Source organism: Camellia sinensis, chromosome 1 (genome assembly GCF_055761805.1).
Source record: "Camellia sinensis isolate YWXY chromosome 1, ASM5576180v1, whole genome shotgun sequence".
Lineage (NCBI taxonomy): Eukaryota > Viridiplantae > Streptophyta > Magnoliopsida > Ericales > Theaceae > Camellia > Camellia sinensis.
This window is the reverse complement of record NC_138961.1, coordinates 11,207,927-11,232,466: the sequence shown is the minus strand read 5'-3', so window position 1 is coordinate 11,232,466 and position 24,540 is coordinate 11,207,927. Positions and strand designations below refer to the sequence as shown.

Sequence of the window (24,540 nt, the reverse complement as noted above, 5' to 3'; positions counted from 1 at the left end):
GACTCTAGTGACCTCTGGATCTACACCAATGACTGTCAAGGATGGAATCAAGATTTCATCACCAGAGGGGTCAAAAGACAAATAAAAAATTTTCACCATATACCTATGCACGTATGTATGTACAATATGATATATAATTTATGTATACACACAAAAAGAATTCAAATACCATAGAAGTAATTTTCAATAGGATGAAGGTTTTTTTGGTGCAAAATAAAAAGAGAGCGCAAGATAGGAGAAAAATGAGATAGGTTTTTTTTTCTAATACTAGGGCCATTTTATGTATAAAATGAGATTTTTTTTTAAAATGCTATGACAAACCATATTTTTCATAGAAACAGGGGAGCTATGGCTCACCATAATCTTCTCCTAGTTCTGTCCCTGGCGACTGTGATGTCATGGACTTGTCTTCAATTGCAAAGGAGAATTTGAAGAGACTAATAATGTACATCGACAAGCTACCCCTTATCATTCCTGATCCAATGCTCGTCTCTTATGATCCCCATTTCCTGTGAGAGTTAGAGACCATCTTCATCTTCAGGAAATGGAAACATTTGTGTGCATAGATGGTTCTTTCATGTTGTATATAAGTTTATGTTTGTTCTTTATTAGACATTCATTTTATCAAAGTTGTATACACATGTTGGCCATTGCCAGCAGGCTCTCTTAAATGTTGTTTGAATTATATAGGGTTAAATAAAATTTACCCTTGGGATTAGGCACAATTCCCCTCCCCCTTCCCCCTCCCTGCGTGATTTTAATTTGTGATGCAAAACTATCAAAAAGAGTTGATCAAATTAGTATGAATGCACTCTAAGTTAAATTTGATTTTATTTTTCTTATTTGATCAATGAAGAAAAAAAGAATACCATTAATGGATTGGATTCAAAGAACAACTTAATGTAAGATTTATGTTTTTATTTTCTGTTTATTTTGTATAATGATTTGAAAGTTCATCATCTTGCTCTTCAATAGATTTGTGTGATAATCACTTGTGTAGTATTTGGTTCATTAGAATAATATAAAATATAATGAAAGTTATTTCTTAATCTGTCTATAGAATGATTTGTAATACATTTTTCATAATTTCCTTACATATTCTGTTTAGATCATAGATTTTGAATAAAGATTTGAAATGAAAATAGAGAATAGGCACATAATATGGAGTATGTGCATAAATAGAAATGTTTATGACTTAATCTATTACTAATAAATTCTTTTGTTATGTACTTGTTATATTTTAGTTAATGGTATTAGTTGACTGATTGCCTCTTCTATTTTTTATTATCTAATAAATCGAATACAATACACAACTAGACAATATTATACGATATACATATACAGAAAATAAACACTCTAACTTCAATGCAAAATGTGGATAACATTAACTATCTGTAAATTATATTTTTCTTTTTTTATAAAAAAAAAATTATGGAATATGTTGGCTCTATTAAGGGTATAAAAAATAAAAATAAAAACATATACAAATGCATCTAGTGCGTATGTACTTGTTTTTCATTTTTTGGTGCTTTATCTAGTGCTCATATACAAGTGTGTGTGATAGAGAGTGAGAGTATTGGAGAGAGAAGCTGACGATGATGACGCAGAAAATCCCAAAAGCTAGTGTGGTTTTGAGAGACGGTGTTTGTGATCTTCAAAAAGGTATCACTTCATTCCCTTGTGTTTTAGCTTTATTTCATTCCCAAACCCACTTCAATTTGTCTTTGAATCAGAATTTCCAATTCCAATACGGGTTTGCTAACATTGACGATGCCCCAACTCAGTTCGATCACATGCTTCGAATGTGACCTTTGCCCTCAATTCTTCGATTCAACCAACTCTTAACTTCAATTGCAAGATCAAAGCATTATTCCACTGCGATTTCTCTGTTTACAAAATTGGATTTCTATGGTGTTTGTACACTTAACATCGTTATTAATTGTTTCTGTAGCTTGAATCGAGTTGAGTTGGTTTTTTCTGTTTTTGGGAAAATATTGAAATTTGGTTATGATCCAGACACCACAACCTTCGATACCCTCATCAAGGGGTTTTGTCTTAATGGTAACATGGCTTCTGCTGTTAAGTTTTTTGATGAAATTGTGGAGAAAGGGTTCCAACCGAATGTCATTACTTACGGCACTATAATGAATGGACTATGCAAAATTGGAAACACTAGTGCTGCTATTCTTTTGCTCAGAAAGATGGAAGAAAAAGGAAATTGTGAGCCTGGACTAGTGGAATATAGCATGGTCATCAATAGCCTTTGCAAGGACAGACTAGTAACCAAGGCTTTGAAGCTCTTTTAGGAAATGATAGGTAAAGGTATTTCACCAGATGTCATCACTTACACGTTGTTAATTCAAGGTGTATCTAGTTTATGTGAGTGCAAAGAAGCTACAAGATTGTTGAATGAAATGGTTGGTAAGAATATCTGGCCAAATGTTCATACTTTTAACATTTTAGTTGATGCACTTTGCAAAGAAGGAAAGGCCAAAGAAGCACAAGTTGTGGTTCAATTGATAATCCAAAGAGGTGTGGTGCCTGATGTTGTCACTTATAGTGCTGTAATGGATGGGTATTGTCTGTGTGGCCAAGTAGATGGGGCAAGGAAAATGTTTGATGTTATGGTTAGTAGGGGTTGTGCTCCTGATGTTGTCACTTATAATATTTTGATAAATGGGTATTGTAAGATCAAAAACATAGATGAAGCCATTAATCTCTTTAAGGAAATGTCTCAAAAAAGATTGCTTCCTGATATTATTACCTACACCACTCTTATTGGTGGCTTGTGCCAAACAAGAAGGCCTCGAGATGCACTTTTGCTTCTTGATGAGATGCTAACTCATAGCCAAATTCCTGATCTGTTTACTTACTCTACTTTGCTAGATGGTCTATGCAACAACCAATATATTGATGAGGCATTGGCATTGTTTGAAAAGATTGAAACAGCTGGATTAGTTTCTAATATTGTTGTCTATAATAACCTAATACATGGTATGTGCAAAGCTAGGAAGCTCGATGATGCAAGAAAACTCTACTTGTGTCTTTCTGCTAAAGGTTTGAAACCTAATGTTTGCACATAAAATATAATGATCAATGGACTTTGCATGGGAAGGCTACTTGATGAAGCAAGCGAGTTGCTAATGAAAATGGAAGAAGAAGGATGCTCGCCAGATTTTTACTCGTATAATATATTGGTTCAAGGATTTCTACAAAATAATGGAACACAGAAAGCATTGCAATTGCTTCACATAATGGATGATAGAGCTATCTCCGTGGACCCATGCACTGTAACCTTGCTAGTTAAATTGTTGTCTAATGATGGATTAGATAATTCGTCAAAGGAAATGCTTCATGTGTTTTTTGGAATTGCTTAATTTTCCAAGTAACCACCTAGGTTTTCTGAAGCTACTTTGTTTTCTAAGGCATCATAATGAGTCAAGGAATTGCGTTGATATATATATGCTTTATTGATAATTGTTGTTACTTGTAAGTTGATTTAACTCAAACATACTTGCTTTGATATTATATTTTATATAAAGGTCTGTTTTTGTTGCTCTGAAATTTTCATGCTATTTTTTTTCTTCCACATATGTAGTTTTGTGAAAGTTTTTTTGTTTGTTTGTTTGTTTGTTTTTTTTTTTTTTCTTCATGGAGGATTTCTAGTTGAAATACTTCTCTCGTGTTCTTGTAGAGATTGTTTGATGGCATAAAGTTGTTATATGCTTATGATTATTAACTTTAAAAAAGTAAGGGATATAATGGTCATAATATTTAATAACAACTCATGCTTTGATATAAAAGATATGATGCCAAATGTGAGTTTGCCACCTGTCTTTTTTGTCTTCAGCTCTAATATCTCTGAAGTTTGTATTGAATTCATGGAGCCGAATGCATGGGACATTAATAGATCTAGGTTTATCCTTCAGCTTTTCCTTCTTTAATCATCAATATTGGCCATAGATGATGGAGATATAGAACACCTTGTAGCTAATTACAATTGCCCACTAAAATTTAAGAGCTAAAAGTTAAATAAATACCGACTAAGTTATTTATAGTAGCTAAAGATTGTATATTTAGGGACTATTTTTTTTTTAGTCACCCAAAACTTTATTTTCAACGACTAAAACTCAATTAGTTGCCAAAAGTAAAACAAAAACTGACAAAATTATTTTTTTGTAGCTAAAGATTGTACATTTAGGGACAAATTTTTATTAGTCACCCAAAACTCTATTTTCAACAACTGAAACTCAATTAGTCGTCAAAAGTAAAATAAATTCCAACTAAATTATTTTTAGTAGCTAAAGTTGTACATTTGCCAACAAAATATTTTTTAGTAGCTAAAGTGCGTACCTTTGCCGACCAAATTATTTTTTGTAGCTAAAATGTGTACCTTTGGTGACTAAATTATTTTTATTGGCATTTTTAGTCGTCAAAGGTGTATTTTCCTGTAGTGTAGTGCTTGGAATTTCCGGTTTTAACATTATGTCTTGTTCTATTGAACTTGGCAGTTGAATCTTTGTATGCTTTTGCAATTTTTGTCCTCGGCAACCCAAATTCTGCTAACTACATCATATTGTTGTATGTTATGAAGGAGTTCCCAATTCCTTGGAAAGCAATTCTTTAAATTAGTTTTTCTCAATTGGTCAGAAATATCAATCGAAGAGAAGCTCAGTTTCCTCAATAACAAGTTTGGTTGTTTCATTTTGTGATTGTCTTTGTGATTTTGTCTATGATTGAATGTTTAAGAGATGACTCAATCAATGAGCTTAATATAGCTGCTTTAGGATGCTCAATTGGAGCTCAGGGTGGAAGCATAAAGTAAGTAGCAAGATTGTTGATACAGCCGATTGACATATTGTCTGATTTAGAATTTGATTTAGATGAACCACCAAACCACTTACGAATAGGAAATTTACTTTTTTTAACCATTAGGCCATGTTTCTACTTTGTTAAATATTTTATAATCACTCTATTTTATTTTAGAGCCGTGATTCCGACCTCCAGTACGGAGGCACCCCCAGCACCCCCACCTCCACGTGGGGGGCTGGCAATGGAGGAAAAGAAGAAAAAAAAAAGAAAAAAAGAAAAAAAAAAAAAAAACAGTTTTTGACCAATGGGAGAAGACCCTAGCATGCCCACTGGGGGTCCAACTTATTTTCCTTTATTTTATACACTTCATTTTTTTTTCTTCCAAACAATTAATATAAATATATAATTAGGTATTCGACAATAATTTTTTTGATTGCATTTCTAGACCAAAAAGTATGGAACTTTTTTTAAAAAATTGAGCCTTAGAAGACTACCTTAATGGAGTAAAGATTGAGCTAATATTAGTTATGTGTGGTAACAATATGAAATAAGTAATGGTTGGGACGCTGGAACTTTTAGTTACCATTTTCTTGAGGTTGTATTTGAATTGTGAATTTAAGCAAAAATTTGTTAAGATAAAAGAAATAAAAAATAATAATAATTAAAAGAAGAAGATATAAATGAAAACTCAAATTGAAACTGTTGAGATTTCAAATTATTCAAAGTTGTTTAATATTTATATTCCATTAAATTAATTTGGAAACTCTCTCTCTCTCTCTCTCTCTCTTCTTTTTCTTTTTTTTGTGCCAAAGAAAGGAGAGTTTTATTCATAAAGTGAAGAAGGTGAACCTGGCAGCCCAATATCAAATTGATGTGAGCATAAACACCAGAATGGAAACTGGTTTTCTAGAATATCAAAAGAAAAAGCTGAAATTATAACAAAGGAAAAGTACCTTTTAAGTGGTAATTCCATAAATTTAGAACAAATTTATAAATAAATAATTACAATAAATTTAGTACACATTTATAAATAAATAATTACAATTATAATTATTAATATTTATAAAATTTACCATGTATTTGTACTTATTTTACAAAATCTCAACTGAACTGTAATTTCTCCAAATAAAAACGCAATCAAATCAAAATTAATGTTAATCTTTTCTTTTTTTAAAAAAAATTCAAAATTTATTTGGCAAATTATTTATGGGAACTTTTTTTGACAAGATTTTTCTAAAACAATTCACATTCTAGAAAGGGACAAGTTTCTCTCCAGTCTTTTATCAGACTTAGAAAGGTGTTGTTTGGCCTAGAGGGATCAATTTTGGGTCATATTTTAATAATCCAAACCGTTTATATTTTAAGATTTGTTGGGTAGATTATTCTTACAAAAAATTAAATTGGTCAAATAACGACAATTACGTGTTCGAATTAATTTTGTATAAAAAAGTACACGATAAAAAAATAAATAATTAATACAAAATTAATTTAAAAACGTGTTATCTATTATCCAATTAATGTAATCTTTTAAAAAATATATATTTTACAAATCGACTTGAATAACACCAAGGATCTTCTAGAGTGAAATTTTCCTAAAGTTTCCTAAAGTGCTACAGTGTATGGTTGAGATTTATTGGCAAGTCACATCAGAAAAATTGATGTGACTTGCCAGTAAATCTCAACCATACACTGTAGCACTTTAGGAAACTTTAGGAAAAAATCACTCTAGAGGATCTTTGCTCCTTGAATAACTGTCCAGTCCGACTGACAGTCTTGACCCTTGCAAGAAACATAGAGAAAAAAAATTGCAAAATTAAAAATGATATGAAAGTCGTGTGTGTGCGTTGTAACGCTTCATTTTTTTTGCTTGGTAAAACAGAAAAAACGAAACCCCTCGTCTGAGTGTTGTAGAGAAATTTGTTAGAGAGAGAGATGACGATGATGGCAAGAAGTGCCGATGCTGCTGTGGTTTTCAGAAATGGTGTTTGTGATCGTCTTCACAAGGGTATTTTCTCTCAATTTGCTTGTTTTCTTACAATCTTACTGAATCCCTCTTCTCATATTCGTATCACTGCTTCTGCGGAAGACCAATTTCAACATGGATGGGTATTGTTTGTGTAGCCAAGTAGATGAGGCAAGGAAAATGTTTGATGTTATGGTCAGTAGGGGTTGTGCTCCTAATGTTTTCACTTATAATATTTTGATAAATGGGTACTGTAAGATCAAAAACATAGATGAAGCCATGAATCTCTTTAAGGAAATGTCTCGAAAAGGATTGCTTCCTGATACTATTACCTACACCACTCTTATTGGTGGCATGTGCCAAACAAGAAGACCTCAAGATGCACTTTTGCTCTTGATGAGATGCAAACTCATGGCCAAACTCCTGATCTGTTTACTTACGCTGCTTTGCTAGATGGCCTATGCAACAACCAACGTCTCAATGAGGCATTGGCATTGTTTGAAAAGATTGAAAAAGCTGGATTAGTTCCTGATATTGTTGTCTATAATAACCTAATTGAGGGTATGTGCAAAGCTGGGAAACTCAATGATGCAAGGAAACTCTGCTTGAGTCGTTCTGCTAAAGGGTTTAAACCGACTATCAGCACATACAATATAATGATCGCTCGACTTTGCAAGGGAAGGCTACCTGATGAAGCAAACAAGTTGCTAATGAAAATGGAAGAAGAAGGATGCTCACCAGATTTTTACTCGTATAATATATTGATTGGTTCGAGGATTTCTATGAAATAATGGAACACAGAAAGCATTCCAGCTGCTTCACGTGATGGATGACAAAGCTATCTCTGTGGGCCCATGCACTGTAACCTTGCTAGTTAACATGTCTGTTGATGGATTAGATAATTCGTCAAAGCAAATGCTTCATACGTTTTTTCGAACTACTTCATTTTCCAAGAAATCACCTAAGTTTTCTGGAGCTACTTTGTTTTCTCAGGCATCATAATGAGTCAAGGTGTTGCATTGATATATATGCTTTATTGATAATTGTTGTTACTTATAAGTTGATTTAACTCATACATACTAGCTTAGATATTGCATTTTATATAAAGGTCTGTTTTTGTTGCTCTGGAATTTTCATCCTTCTTTTTTGCGTCCACATATGTAGTTTCATGAAAGATGTTTTTTCATGGAGGATTTCTAGTTAAAAGACTTATCTGAGGTTCTTGTAGAGATTATTTGATGGCATATAGTTGTTACATGCTTATGATTATTAACTTTAAAGAAGTAAGGCATATAATGGTCACAATATTTAATAATAACTCATGCTTTGATATAAAAGACATGATGCTGAATATGAATTTACCTCCTGTCTTTTTTTTTTCTTCAGCTCTAGTATCTCTCAAGTTTGTGTTGAATTCATGGATCCGAACACATGATTGAGAGAGATTAATAGATCTATGTCTATCCTTGAGCTTCTCCTTTTCTAATCATCAATATTGGCCACAGATGATGGAGATATAGAACACCTTACTTGGAATTTCCAGTCTAAACTTTATGCCCTGTTCTATGGAACTTAGCAGTTGAATCTTTGTATTGCTTTGTGGTTGTGTCCCGGGCAACCCAAACCCAAATACTGCTAACTACATCATATTGTTGTATGCTATGAAGGTGTTCCCAATTCCTTGGAAAGCAATTCTGTAAACTAGTTGCTCTCACTTGGCCCCCAGAGATATCAACTGAAGAGGAGCTCAGTTCCCTCAATGACAAGTTTGGTTGTTTCATTTTGTAATTGTCTTTGTTTGTGATTTTGTCTATGATTGAAAGTTTCAGTGATGACTCAATCAATGAGCTTAACAGAGGATGTTGAATTGGAGCTCAGGGTGGAAGCATAAAGTAAGTAGCAGGATTGTTGATACAAGTGTTTTAAATGCCAAACCGGACCTGCCAATACAACCGACTGACACATCATCCAGGATTGTTGATACAAGTGTTCTGATTCAGATGAACTACCAAACCTGTTATGAAAAGAAAATCAACTTCTTTTAACCACTAGGCCATGTTTCCACTTTGTTAAATAGTTTATAATCACTCAATCTTATTTTGTACTGTCACGTCCCATATTTTATTACATGGATAGCATTACCAATATTCATTAATTAAATCCAATTTACACATGACAATTCATCTCTTGATGAAATGATGAATAATTAAATATACATGTTTCCTTTCGTTATACAACAATGACATTTTCATATAAATAAAAGAAATACCCTGAGCCTTACAATAAAAGAGAGGACACTACTCTTACAAAAAAATAGCACTCAGCCAAACAAACAAATGAAGTAGTACAATCCATCACTACATTACACTTATGAAATGGTAAAATCCATTATTTGATTTTCAAATCCAAAAAGCATTCCCGGTATACATGTACACTACTAGCTCACCAAACAATCTCATATTAAAACATTAAAAGATATGCGGATACAAAGATACTCATATATATATGTGATATCATATTATGTCAAAACTATATGATTCTATTACATAATCTCTTAAATCTAATTTATTTAATTAACCACAACTAGTTAACTTTAATAAATAAACATGCCTCAAATGCAACTTGACATCCTTTTCAATTCATTCAATTTCTCATTTATCAATTGAATCAAATAATTAAACAATTTATAATGACATTTAACAAAGTATCAAATACATTTTATACAGTCTTATGAGATGAATGCATATGCCATGTCATGCTCAAAATATTTTTCTCATCTTTTAAAAATCTCGTGCACAATGCCAATTTGAAAACACATTAATCCAACAATTTCAATAAATTTCAAGGTGGTAAATACGACTCAGGTAATCCTTAGGATGGTGTCTACAAGTAGGCATATCGAGTACTACCAAATCCCCACTTTATCGGTCTCTCACCGGAAGGGTAGTGATACCTCCTCTGGGCGTATTTTTGGTCTTTCATCCTGGACACTCAGGCCAAATTAACCAATATCAACTTACACCCTTTATCTGGACTTACCAACGTATTTACCCAAAACAAATCAAAATGATCTTGTTTCACAAAAACAATTCATTTCTCAAAACAATAGTTTTCAAGTGCAATACGAAACCCATGATAACAATGAAATGGAATGATAATACAATATGTAACAATGCATTAGAATAATTTCAATTTCAATTCCACCACACACTGCTCCATTGTGATCAAATTCTACATCTCTATCAATGTAAGATCATAATACATTTCGAAGAGATAATACGATAATATCCATATTCATATAGCGTCCACATGTTAATCAACATTCCCAATTTAGTCATTTCAAAACAAATCTATAACATATTATATATCAAACTTCCAAAGTTCCAACATTTCTCATCCTTCCAAGAATCCCTCATTTAAATGCAACATGATAAATTTCCACTGATAACCAAAATAGTTATCTCTAATAGATTAATTAAAAGAAAACAACATGAATATACAATCCAACATATAACCATAACCTGGAATCTCCCATGATTCCCAACATTTAGAAACAACTCATATTCCACATTTTAAAGAAAACTTTTCAAGACTTATATAACTTTCCGTTAAACTTAACATTTTAAAGGAGTAACTAATACTCGATATTTCAAAAGTTTCATAAGTATTTTTTGAATCAAATCCTCAATTTTGAAACCAAACAAAGTCTTTTCTCAATAATCCGACAACTCCCAAAACATTACCATTTAGGATTTTTCACAAATTGGAGCTATCTCACTTTCAAATATCCAAGTGTAATTTTATATACAAAAATGCATTAAATAGCAAGATTATACGTAAACAACTCACAATTTAACCAAACTCTCAATTTACACTTCAAACATCTCACATATGAATTTGATGTTCAAAAACAACATATTAGCATACACCAAATATTAAAACTATTTATCAATTTCCCAATTATTTGGACTCATGACACAAAACTTTCAATTAATTTTTGTTTCACCTCAACCAAGATAACCAATATGATTTTCACCAAATTTCATACTTGTTAAATATTACCATTTCCATCCTACTATATCAAAAGTTATGATATAATCTCAATAATACACTTTTAACCATAATGAATATAACCTTTTAACCAAAACTAATTTAATCTACTAAATTAGTAACTTTATTATATTCAAAAAATTTCAAATTTATAATACCAAATCTAACTTCGCATGCAACATGCCTCATCCCTCAAACATAACCATATTTCAACATAACTATTTTTCATGCCAACTTAAAAAGGTAATATTTTTCCTAAATTCTCTACCAATAACAATTTCACCACTTTTTCTAAAATTACCTAACCAACATGATATTTACATGAAAAGTTATGAAATATACCCAAGAGTAATATTTTCGAGGTTATGAGTTCAAAAGTCTACACTTCACATTTTTCATTTTTACAAAAAAAATGAACACAACTTAATCATCAACATATCACCTTTCATAAAGTTTCATGCATATAACATTTTTTAAGTTTTTAATCCCCAAACAACTCTATAATTCTAATGTAATAATCTACATAATATTCCTCAATATTAATTTATTTTTCTCAAAAATAAATTCCAAATCAAAGATAATATATATATATATATATATATATATATATTTCAACTTTATATTTCTCAAAATAAATCATCTAATCATAATATGATGTAGATATAATCCATACATCTTTTAAATTTTTTTTTTTTGGATTTTTTTTTTTACAAAATTATCAAACACAAAATGATTTTCCCAAATTAATCTCAAAATGCCAACATTTTTAACATTTCAACATAATTTTTCTTTCAAGAAATTACCAAACAAAAATCTGAAAAAATATATATACGCAATACTTCTTATAATGACATGTTTTCTCAAAATAACCCTAACATAGCTTTAATGTAATAATATAAAGAAAGTCTTTAGAAAAGCTAATCCGAAAATGCAAACATCACCTGATCATGAATCCGAGAACACCATTGCGAAGATCACGACGAGCTCTTCGACTTTTATTTACAACACTTTTACAAAATCTCACTCTAAAGACTTCCACTCTAAATTTAAAGCTTAAGCCAATATGGAGAGAGAGAGAGAGAGAAAAGGGGAGAGAGAGAGAGAGAGAGAGAGAGACGCATTTGATCTACTCCAAAAAAGGAGATAAAAAGAAAGAAATGAAATAATGGGCAAGGAAAAAAAAAAAAGGGAAGTAATCCCACGTGGTTTGCTTTTTCAAGTATAGATTTTTCAAAAAATAATTTTTTTTTTTGGTAATAATACCTCTAAATTTTATAATATAAATTATAAATTGATATAATTTTTTTCACTACAAAATATAATATTTTTGTACACTATAAAATATAATATTTTACTTACTATGAAATATACACCCATTTCATTCACAATAAAAATATATAATTTTTTACCATATGGTACACACCATAAAATCAACTATCAAATATTTATTATAATCTTATATAATAAATAATAACAACTCCCAAGGTGGTTACTATCAATCACACACTTAAAAAGGACCAAATAGTTAAACATGAGCCATTAAATAAACTCAATTTAAATTAAATCTAAGTCATGGATCCCACCCATAAGTCAAACATGGTCCAATTATATACCAAAATAGACCCAACAATTTATCTCAAATCATGGTCCAAACACCCAAAACTCAAATTTCAAATTCTGCTATAAATTAAACTGAACATCAATCAGTCTGCAAATTCTCATAAAATAAATGCACACCATTAAATTTCAAAAAATTTATCCAACATGCTAGACTCTTGTAAGAACAACATAATAAAAATTTTAAATTTTTGAGATCAAAAATTATATTTAAAAAAAAAATTATTACAAAGATTTAACCATTTTCACATATAACTTTACACAACATTTCAATCCAATTATTACTCAATTAATTTATGCACACTACTAAAAAAAATACTTTTTGCGACCGCTATAAACCGTCGCAAATAATAAAAAACAGTCGCAAAAGACTTTTTGCGACGGCCCATGCGACGGCAAATGGGGGTCGCGAATATGGGGGTGGCAAATACTTTTTGCGACGGCAAAGCAACGGTCGCAAATTATTTGCGACCACCTAAACTACTTATGGCGACCCCTATTTTGCCGTCGCAAAAAACAAAGAAAAATACTAACATGATCTTTGGCGACCATCTTGTTACCGTCGCAAAAAATTAAAAATAAAAATAAAAATAAATAAATAAATAAAAATGTAGCGTTAGGCACTCTGAGAATAACAATGACAAGAATTCAGACAGTGTAACATTTTATAGTTTTATTGAACATTCTATTTGAGTCTCAAAATTTGAGCCATATGTAAAAGTTATTACAACTAAAAACTTGGAAAAAATTCTTTTATGAAAAAAATACAATCCAAAACTGGCCAATCTTCTCATCAATTTTCTTGCTCGGGTGTTTCTCCACTCTATCAATGAACTGGCATAACACCTTGTATATACTTCATTTACACGCATTTGTGCAAGAAATGAAAGCAATAGGACGAGGGGAAAAGCTCCTTCATTTACACGCATTTGTTCTCCATTCCATAGTAATAAAGAAATACTTAAATCTTGATATGTCTCTCATACTAGAAAAGGCATCCAAGAGTTTTTCAATCTTGAGCCGATTGATAGAAAGGGACCACCGGCATATTATCAGTAGAAGACATAAGAAACTAATTGATGCACCTTCACTTTCTCATCTCGAATATGCTCAGGTGTAAGAGAAATAGGCTTCTCCATAGCAATGAGGCAAAGAATCTGCAGTTGGCAAGAAATTATTAGAATAAAAACATCAATTTTTTTTTTTTTTTTTTTTCTACTTTTCCAAGCAGGATTACATAATTTTGATGTGAATCACACATACCTCTGTTCCAGCTATACTCATTTTTAACCAGAACATGCCCATTTGGCCTAAAAGGTCCATTTTCAGAGAATGCCCCCACTCCCAATGAAGAACACCCAGGCCCTACAATAATACATATTTCAAAATTAAACACATTTAAAATTTAATTTTCTATGTTTATTATTTTATTTTTTAACCTGGTTGAGCTTTAAAATCCAAAGAAATATACAGAGAAATTGCAAACCTCCATTTGACCAGAGAACAAGAGGCTTTGAAAATGGATCAAATTCAGCCTCAACAAAATAGTAGAAGAGAGATTTTTGTTTCTTGTCATCCACAGTGACATAGCCTGAGAACTGTTGAAACCCCACAAAGGGTTGTCCAGGCAACCAAGCAATCTTGTCAGCCTCAGAGAATGGAAAGGACTCAACAACAACAACAACAACAAGACCACCCATCATTAAGAAACAAAGCTCAAGCACTAATAACACAAGCACTGCCATGGCTTTCCAAGTTACTGAATTCAAGACTTGGAGAGGAATGAAGAAGTGGCTTGTACAGAGAGCACTTTGAGTGAACAAAACTGTGGTGGAATGGAAGGGCTAATATTGCTGCTGCTAATATTGTACAGAGAGCACTTTGAGTGAACAAAACTGTGTTAGTTTATTCTTAGCCCTAAAAAAACTAAGGAAGGACAAACACCATATTGCACAAAAATTTTTAAGTTGAAGCACTCAGTTTGCTTTAAAAAATGAGCATCTTCTGCTCTGCCTTGCCCCCTTTGCCTTTCTGGTTAGCTAGGAATTCCAATACAGGAGGCTGTTTAAGAAGGATAGAGGTATATGTTGCTGGTTTCTTCTGAACATGGATGTGATCATACCTTTCTTTAGGACGATATTCTTTTATGACCTTATTCCTTTCTGGAGATTGAGTTCTAGATTTCTATCCAGGTTGAAATTCTAAATCTTCCTGTTGAACTTCTGAATCTTCCTACTTTGCCTTACCCTTTCCTTTGGCCATCCTTACTACTTGTCTTTTTTAGTATGCAGACTTAAATATTTATAGTTTTTCTACTTCATGAAGGCTATACAAATTGACCATAAGAAAAACACGGGAAGAAAAAAAGAGTGCTAGTAAAGTCAAAATCTACAATGTTGGTGTTCACCACTGTACAAGGTACCGGTTGAGTTCCAATTTGTTAGCATTGGCTGCCTTTTCTTCTAAATTTTTTTGAAGTATTATAGTGTATGCAAGCAGTTGGTAAAATTTGCAGAATGTACAATGTGCAATTTGCATTTTGCACCATAGTAATTACTACAGAAATTGTAATCATACCTCAGAACGCAGAGTGTGAAAGTACCCAATTAGAGCAAATTTAGAAGCAGAGTATACGGCCTGACCTGGTGTAGGTGTCTTCCCTGCAGCACTGCTCATCATCAGCTAAAAATGCATCTTCATCTAGATAGCAAGACTTTTGCTTTCATCATTCAAAAATTGAACTGATTTAAAAGCATTTCAAAAACCAAAGGGATATGGTGCAAAAAAAGCAATGGAAATGCAAGGAATCATTAGAAACATAAACTAAAACTTATCAATATGTATATACTAGCAGTAACCCATGTTATGCATGAACCTTATATTCCAAAATGAGTCATTGTAGCAAAAAATTAGACGCAAAAAGTCACTTTTTTAGTAGTGTATATATATACTTTTCTTGGCCTTTTGGCTCAAATCAATACCATATAAATATGTATCATATATTTATAATAATCTTATGTGGTGAATATGTAAAAAGTAATTGAAGATAAATATCTGAATATTTAATTATTGATCTCATTTTTCATTTCACAATCAAATGAAGATAATCGATCAAAACCATTATGGTCTTGGATGTGAGGCTGTGAGCATGTATTAAGCAATCCAGTGAAACCAAAAAATGTGATTAGCTTTAACCAGAGACTGAATAAATCCAAATCCAATCACAAAGTTCAACGTCTGTAAGTTAATTTTTTGTAGGGTTAAGTGATAATCTACATAGGAAATTAAAAACAGAAAAGAAAGAAAGAAAGAAAAATCATACAAGTGAACAACTCAACCAGAAGAAGAAAACAACCCCACATTTGCACTAAAGGTGTGAACCATCTTCCACAATTCACTTAACCCTCAGTCAATCTTAGCGTAGTGATAATACATAAATTTAGATCACCGATCTAAATAAAAGCAAATAACACATTCTGTATGACTTATAACTGTAAATTTTGGGGTATGATGAATTCTCTGAAACAAATGGATTTGACATAAGAAAAAAAAATCTTTAACTAATGTAATACTCTTAGATCTAGATTTCAAAAATGAATTTGAAATAACTGGTTAAACATAGTTATTTGAAATCCTTTCATCAATAATTCTACTTATACAATAATCTTAACAAAAGGCATCTCTCAAATCTCTACACAATTCCCCACTTTGCAATTATCAATCTACCTTTAATAGTTAATCTTCTTTCATTTTATTAAATTCAATCTCAAATCCCTTCATTTCAAATCTACTCATCCAAATGCAACCATATAATAGAAAAGAAAGAAAATCACAACAAAAGTGAGCATGCCTTTTGGGTGATATAATCCAACAAACTGAAAAATAATCAAAATTCTTGGAAAAAAAACTCACCATTCGCCTTATAATTTGCCATTGCTGGTAATTTTGACAACACCAATGTCATCCCATGTTCCTAATTCCAGTATTCCAACATTTCAAGTATTCTAACATTTCAATCAAGCACTACACATGTAGGAATGAAACTAATTCAAGTTTCCCACAATTCTCTAGGTGACATGGATATTTTGATTTAATAAACTATTCATATGCAGATTAGTTTAAAACAGTGATAGCTGGAAGCTGGTAGCAGAGACTTTTCCTTCCACCAGCAACCATAATAACAAAAACATCTCTTCTACTCATAATTGCATTTACAATCTGGTGACAATTGACCATTATTAGTAAATATGTATACATAATGTAGCTACAGAATTTTAAAACAATCAATACTCGTCAAATGATCCCAAATATGCAACTGGAGCTGGACATGTAAACCCCGAGAGAGCCATCAATCCAAGACTGGTATATGATATCAGGCCAGATAAGTATATCACTCATCTGTGCACCCTGGGATACACAAAATCAGAAATTTTCGCAATTACTCACAGTAATGTGAGTTGCCATGAGACTTTGCTGGAGAACAAGGGTTTTAGCCTCAATTATCCTTCGATTTTAGTAATGTTCAAGCCCGGGAAGCTGAGTAAGGTGATTAAAAGGCAATTGACAAATGTAGGGAGTCCTAATTCCATTTACTCGGTGGAAGTAGTGGAACCTGAAGGAGTCAAAGTAAGAGTTAAACCGCAAAGACTAATATTCAAATATATGAACCAGAACTTGAGTTACAGAGTTTGGATTATTTCAAGGAAGAAAAGCACAAACAGAAAAGATTTCTCTATGGAATAAAATTTGTATATCATTTTCAAATATTGTGGCTTCCACTTTTGATTGCTATACTTTATAAAATTAATTAGTAACATTTTAAAGTGCTACAAGGAATAAATTAAACACATGATTTGCTTCGTAATATCGAAGCAATTGGAGAGAGATTATTAACTGAACACTAAAAAGATAATAAAGGAAAATGATGGGAATAAAACATTTCAATGTTATAAGTAGAATAAATATTATCAGTTACCATTAATTTTATCAGTTACCATTTCAATGTTAATCAATGAGCATAAGTCATAGGGAAACACACAGAGGTATATATATAAAGAGAGAAACACATGTTAATGCTAATTTTCGAAATGGAGACAAAATTTATAATCATGAAAATTTATAAGACTGAGACTGATAGAGACTTGTTTGGTTCCATACCATCTAGGTATTAAGCACCATATCCATTACTCTCATCTTGGCTCTTATTAGTTCCTCAGATGTTCAAAATCCAACCAAGCCACCTTAGTATACAGAAGGGTAAGATGAAATGTGGGACTAAATGTACAAACCTTGAACTCTTTTTTTTATTCTTTGGTTCATGGAAGGCTTCCACCATGAGTTTCGGCCCCACTCATATGATACCTTCAAAAGAATGACAACAGATGTAAGTTGTTTAGGTAAACAGAATAAATAAAATAAAATTCATCAAAGATGAAAGTTTCAATAAAAATTAATATTCCTATGTCTATGGATATAAATGTGAGCTACCTTATAATTTTTGAAATTTCTTAGCTCATTAACAAGTATAACTGTCAGTAGAGAACCAAAAAAAAAAACATGAAAATTACTAAACATATTAACAAAGTCTAGCAAAAAAATTCTAACCTGTAGAATGGATCACTCTGTCATTACAATCTGTTCAACAGCCATGGCAGACAACCTATTCCAATTGTGTATTTTCTGGTCCATGGACAATTTTAAACAACAAAGTGTGACAAAGATTAGCTGTAAGGCCCATTACTTATAAAAATTAAAGAGCTACATTTTGAATATTGCTTCTAATGAGATGAGAATATCAACAAAAAAACCTTCTCTTGTAATGCTTGTATAAAGGCCTCAGAGGCATCACCACTCCCAATAGCCACAAAGTTTTACGATGATTTTCTCAAACCAACTAATCAACCAATAAACACGAAAAACATTGAAAAAAGAACAAAAAATTAGAACAAATCGAGCAATTTATGGATCAAAGAACCAAAACAGAGGTAAAAAACAAAGAAGCAAAAACAGAACCGAGGACAGATTTGCATTGCAATGCTGAATACATATACATATGTATATAAGCATTCATGTAATTATATAGGGTTTCTCTGCAATGAATCGCGCAAATTGCAGAGAGAGAGTAGACAACGTGTACGCAGATACAAAGAGAGATTGAGAGATCGAGAGAGGGTGAGAGATTGAGAGATCGAGATTGAGAGATTGAGAGATCAATCGATTGAGATCAAGAGAGATAGAGAGATTCATACCGGTGAGCGAGAGCGAGAGAGAGAGGTTGAGCGAGCCAAGCTAGGGCAAAAGCAAATAAATAAAGAAAATAGGAAAAATAAAGGTTAAATATAAATTGGAGCTTTTTTTTTTCTTTTGCGACGGCCAAACAAGCAGTCGCAAAAAAATAGTCGCAAAAAGCCAATTTTCTAGTAGTGTTTAAGACCACCTAAGAGATAAAGAAAACAAGCATCACACCCATATAAAAATTCCCAAACCTTATAATCATAGAAGAGTTTGAGGTCTCCAAAACTTTGAGAACGGAACAATACTTGCACTTAGCCTCGTTTGGGAAGCGACCCGTTTAGCCAAAAAGTCAAAAAGTCACTAAAAAAATCAAAAAATCAAAAAATCAACAATTCATACCGAAAAGTCAAAAATTCTCTTTTCTCTCTACTTTTTGCACATCTTTTCGTAAAAAACTAAAAAGTCATCACAAACATACTAGTTTTTTTTAGCTTATATTTTAGCCAAATAATCAAAAAATCACTAAATTAGTTTGTTCCCAAACGAGACGTTAATTGATATAAAGAATGCAAGGGCAAGGAAATGAAGGCTCAGTGACGACAGATCCTAAGATTAAATTAAAACTACTTAAGGTAGAATAAAAACACTTCTCAAATAATAAGCAAGACTCGTTTTACTTCAGATAGCATTTGAGCAGGGTAACAAGCTAAAAGTGGAGAACATAATATCTTCATAGAATGAATGTAACAATTCAGCTCAGAACTAAAAACCTTTTTTAATTTAATTTTATTACTTATCAAGCAAATCAGCTCAGAACTGAAAAAGAGAAAAGCCGACCAATCAATTCACATTTAGAATCATGAAACAATCATTAAATAAAGAGACCAATTATGTGCCTCGTCTTATTAAAGCTCATAATCATAAGCATGCAACAACCATAAGCCCGTGAACATTCTCTACAAAAAATAAATAAAGAAGAAAAAAAATAACGAAAAAGAAGAACTCCTTTAACTAGAAATTCTCCTAGAAAATAATAAAGTTAACCGAATAAATGTGCAATACAACAAGTACAAAGAAAGACGACAATGGCAGAGTAGAAACAAGGAACCTGAAATATAAAATGGAAAAGATTGACACTGCTTACAATCATCAATAACCCATGTGTTGCGGATCGGGGGCACACCAGGGAACTCAAACAAGCAATAACACACATGATTTAACGTGGTTCGGCAAGTCGCCTACGTCCACGGGCAGCGGATTCACTATATTGAACAAAATGGTAAGAATTACAACACTCTCTGTAATTCTCTCTCTCTCTTTGCTCTCTAAGCTCACACCTCTCAGCTGTATTTCTCAACTCTCCTTAGCTTCTCTATATATAGAGATTACAATGCAAGATTAATTGAGCTGGCTGCCAGCCCATTTCGGTGGCTTTCCAGATTGAGGCTCCATGGCCTCATGGCCTCATGGCCAACTCACATGGCCTCATGGCTTCCCCACCATGTAGCTGGCTGCTACTTTCCTTCACATGGCCAGAATCTGTAGCCAACTCAACAAATCTCCACCTTGGCGAGGATTCTCTTATCCAACATAGTGATCGATCAACACTGCCATGCACCCGAAGGTGCTCAGTTCCGAGAGATGTTGACCAAGTCCAAACAATGTTGGAACTTGATCCCAAAAACTACCTTTGTGAGCATATCGGCCGGATTATCTGCAGTACCAATCTTTTGAAGCAGAATATCCCCTTCATTCACAATTTCTCGAATGAAATGGAAACGGACATCAATGTGCTTGGTGCGGGCATAATGGACCTGGTTCTTTGCCAAACAAATGGCACTCTGACTGTCACAAAACACCTTAACGTGCTTCTGAACAATTCCCAAGTCTTCAATCAACCCATGTAGCCAAATAGCTTCCTTAAAGGCTTCCGTCACTGCCATGTACTCTGCCTCTGTAGTAGACAAAGCCACCGTTGACTGAAGCGTTGACCTCCAACTTACCGGCCCTTTAGCAAGCATAAATAAATACCCTGTTGTTGACCGGCGTTTGTCTAAGTCACCAGCATAATCTGAGTCCACATATCCTTCCAAATTCTGCCCAAGTCGGTTATCTCTCTCGAACTTCAATCCCAGATTGACCGTGCCATGTATGTACCTTAGGATCCATTTCACTGCCTGCCAATGATCTTTTCCTGGATCATGCATATACCTGCTTACCATACTCACAGCATGCGAGATGTCAGGCCGTGTACAAACCATAGCATACATTAATGCACCAACTGCATTTGCATATAGAACCTGTGCCATATGCTTCCGTTCTTCTTCTGTGCGTGGAGACAACGAAGCACTAAGCTTGAAATGAGGGGCCAATGGTGTACTTATAGCTTTGGTTTTCCCATTGATGCCAAATCTGTCTAACACCTTTTTCAGATACTAGGTTTGTGTCAGACAAACCGTACCTTTCTTCCTGTCTCTCTTGATCTCCATGCCAAGAACTTTCTTTGCTTCTCCCAAATCCTTCATTTCAAACTCCCTTGCTAACTGTGCCTTGAGTTTGTCAATCTCCACCTTGCTCGTAGATGCAATCAGCATATCATCTACATATAAGAGCAAATAGATGAAGGAACCGTCGGGAAGCTTACGGAAATATACACAATGATCAAATTGACTTCTTGTGTATTCTGTCTTCATCATGAACCGATCAAATCGCTTGTACCACTGTCTCGGGGATTGCTTCAATCCGTACAACGATTTGTTCATCTTACAGGCCCAATTCTCTTTTCCAGCAATTTTGAAACCATCTGGCTGGGACATGTATATCTCCTCTTCAAGATCTCCATGTAAGAAGGCAGTTTTGACGTCGAGTTGGGCGAGCTCGAGATCAAACTGTGCAACCAAAGCTAACAAGATGCGAATAGACACGTGCTTCACAACAGGTGAGAATACCTCATTGTAGTCTATTCCTTCCTTCTGAGCATAGCCTTTAGCTACCAATCTAGCTTTGAATCTGATGTTGTCTCTTCCTGGAATGCCTTCCTTCTTGGTGTAAACCCACTTACACCCAATTGCTTTCTTGCCTTTTGGAAGTTGCACCAACTCCCAAGTCTGGTTCTTGTGAAGTGACCCGATCTCTTCATCCATAGCCTCCTTCCATTTGACACTTTCTGCATTATGCACGGCTTCTTTGAAAGTGCAAGGAATATTGTCTTCAATGATTGGAAGTGCATAGGCTACCATATCGGTCATCCAACTGGGTTGCTTAGTAACCCTTTTTCCTTTCCTGATTGCAATGGGTTCTGATTGTTGCGGAGCCTCTGGATCTTCATTCTCATCTGAACTCTCTTCAGAGCTATCCTCTGAGACTCCTTCAGGATGGTTGATTGGCTGACTAGTCTTTGCTGGAGTCTCAAACTCCACCTGCACTGACTTCTTCAATGCTTCCTCATTCTGTTGAGGATCTGGTTGCTTCAGCATTGCAGACTCATCAAAGGTAACGTCTCTTCTGATGAGAACTTTCTTTGATTCAGGGCACCACAGTCTGTATCCCTTGACACCGTCACCGAAGCCCAAGAAGATGGCTTTCTTGGCTCTTGGATCCAACTTAGATTCTATAACATGAAAATATGCTGGACATCCAAAGATACGTAACTGATCATAATCAGTAACTGGGACTCCTAACCATACCTCCATGGGAGTCTTCCCATCTAATGCTGCAGTAGGTAGTCTGTTGACAAGATGACGAGCATAGTTCAATGCCTCGCCCCAAAATGCCTTGCTCAATCCAGACTGTGACAGCATACACCGGACTTTCTCCACCAAAGTGCGGTTCATGCGTTCTGCAACTCCATTCTGCTGCGGTGTTCCAGGAACTGTGAAATGTCTCACTATCCCTGCATTCTGGCAAACCTCAAAGAAGGGATCTGATGTATATTCTCCACCATTGTCAGATCTGAGCTTCTTGATCCGTCTGCCTGTCTGGGTCTCAATCATCTTCTTCCACGTAAGAAAGATGTCTAAGACTTCATCTTTGTGTTTCATTGTATAAATCCAAACTCTTCTAGAGAAATCATCAATGAACGACACAAAGTAGTGTTTACCTCCCAACGAAGCAATCTTGGAAAGACCCCATACGTCGGTGTGGACGTAGTCTAGAATCCCTTTGGTATGGTGAATTGCAGTACCAAACTTGATTCTTGTTTGCTTGCCCAATACACAATGCTCGCAGAACTCAAGCTTCCCCGTCTTGGCGCCTTTCAACAGGCCTTGCTTTACCAACCCTTGTAAAGCCTTCTCACCGACATGCCCTAGGCGCATGTGCCAAAGTTTGGAAGTGTCTGATTCATCATCTTCTGAGCTGGAACTGGTGGAGACAGCCACTCTCCCTGTGACTGTAAAGCCATCTAGGAAATATAAATTTCCCTGTCGAGTACCCTTCATTGCAACCAATGCTCCTCGAACAACTTTAAGGACTCCACCTTCCATGGTTACTCTGTGACCTTTGGAGTCTAAAACTCCCACTGAGATGAGATTCTTGGTTAGATCTGGTACATACCGTACATCTTCAAGAATTCTGATTGTTCCATCATGGATCTTCAGTTTAATTGTTCCAATCCCCTTTGTCTGGCAAGCTTGGTCGTTGCCCATCAGCACAACTCCTCCATCGAACTCTCGTAAGCTCGAGAACCACTGCTTGTTAGGACACATATGGAATGAACATCCGAAATCTATTATCCATTCATCCGACTAGCCATATGATGAAACTGTGAAGGCTCCTCCTTCATCATTATCTCCATCTCGTGCAATATTCACCTTCTCTTCTGTCTTGTCTTTATTTGGACAATCTTTTGCCCAATGTCCCTTCTCGCGACAAGCTGCACACTCGTCTTTTGCAAGACGTCTTTTGTCTGAAGGTTTCCCCCTGGATTTTGAGCGAGACTTTCCTCGCCCTGTATTTCTTCTGTTATTTGTTCTGCCTCTGACTGTTAATGCCTCGAATGTTGAGTCCCTATTTGCAGACTTATCTTTCCTTCTGAACTCATTGTTCACCAAGGCGTTTGCAACATCAATATACTTGATCTTCTCTTTACCGTACAGTAAAGTAGTAGTGAGATGATCATACGAGTCAGGCAAGGAATTTAACAATAACAGTGCTTTGTCTTCATCACCAACGTCATCATCCAAATTCTTCAAATCCGTAATAATTTTGTTGAAATTATTTAGGTGTTCGTTCATCGAAATACCTTTAATGTAGTCGAAACGAAACAACCTCTTCCTCAAGTAGAGCCGGTTCTCAATGCTCTTTGTCTTGAACTTATCTTCCAGCGCCTTCCAAAGCTTCTTCGCAATATCATATTCTGTAAAGGCATACTTCTCCTCTTTTGCAAGACAAAGTCGGATGGAACTGCAGGCCAGGAGATTCACCCTCTCCCATTCTATCTCGTCCAGGTCATCTGGTTTGTCTCCCAGAGTGAAGTGCAGGTTCATTTGGACAAGCATATCCTTAACTTCGCATCTCCACATGCCGAAGTTGCTGCTTCCATCGAACTTCTCTACCTCGAACTTGGCATGGGACACCGGGGTCCAATGCCTAGAAGTGCTTGTACTGGCTGGATTACTTACGGACTCGGTTGATCTAGATTCTGCCATTTTTTAGAAACTTCAATTCAAAAAACTGACCATACAGATGTGTCCGGAATACTCCAAATAGTTGGGAAGCACTATTGGATCGTCAAAAACGGACTCCGAATGGCTCCGATCTGCCAAAAACACTTTGGACGGGTCAGATCTGCAGAATCTGGTGCGCTGAGATGCACCGGATAATTTCTCCAGTCAACGGCTGGTCAACGGCTCGGTCAACTGCGC

At 34.3% G+C, this 24,540-nt stretch overlaps 1 protein-coding gene across 3 annotated transcripts in view; it reads left to right on the top strand.

The window, feature by feature from the left end:
- The first annotated feature begins 1,545 nt into the window (after nucleotides 1-1,545).
- The window catches only part of LOC114314054 (uncharacterized), a 287,622-nt gene continuing 264,627 nt past the window's right edge, over nucleotides 1,546-24,540 (top strand). Inside the window, exons 1-2 of one of the 3 annotated variants that reach the window (XM_028260492.2) lie at nucleotides 1,546-1,662; nucleotides 1,734-3,564. In XM_028260492.2, coding sequence (XP_028116293.2) covers nucleotides 2,310-3,083 — 774 coding nt within the window. In that variant the 5' untranslated portion in view covers nucleotides 1,546-1,662; nucleotides 1,734-2,309 and the 3' untranslated portion in view covers nucleotides 3,084-3,564. Of the gene's footprint in view, nucleotides 1,663-1,733; nucleotides 3,565-6,696; nucleotides 6,818-24,540 lie in introns of those variants that run through there. The other 2 variants (XR_014365544.1, XR_014365546.1) reach the window with 2 other exon arrangements.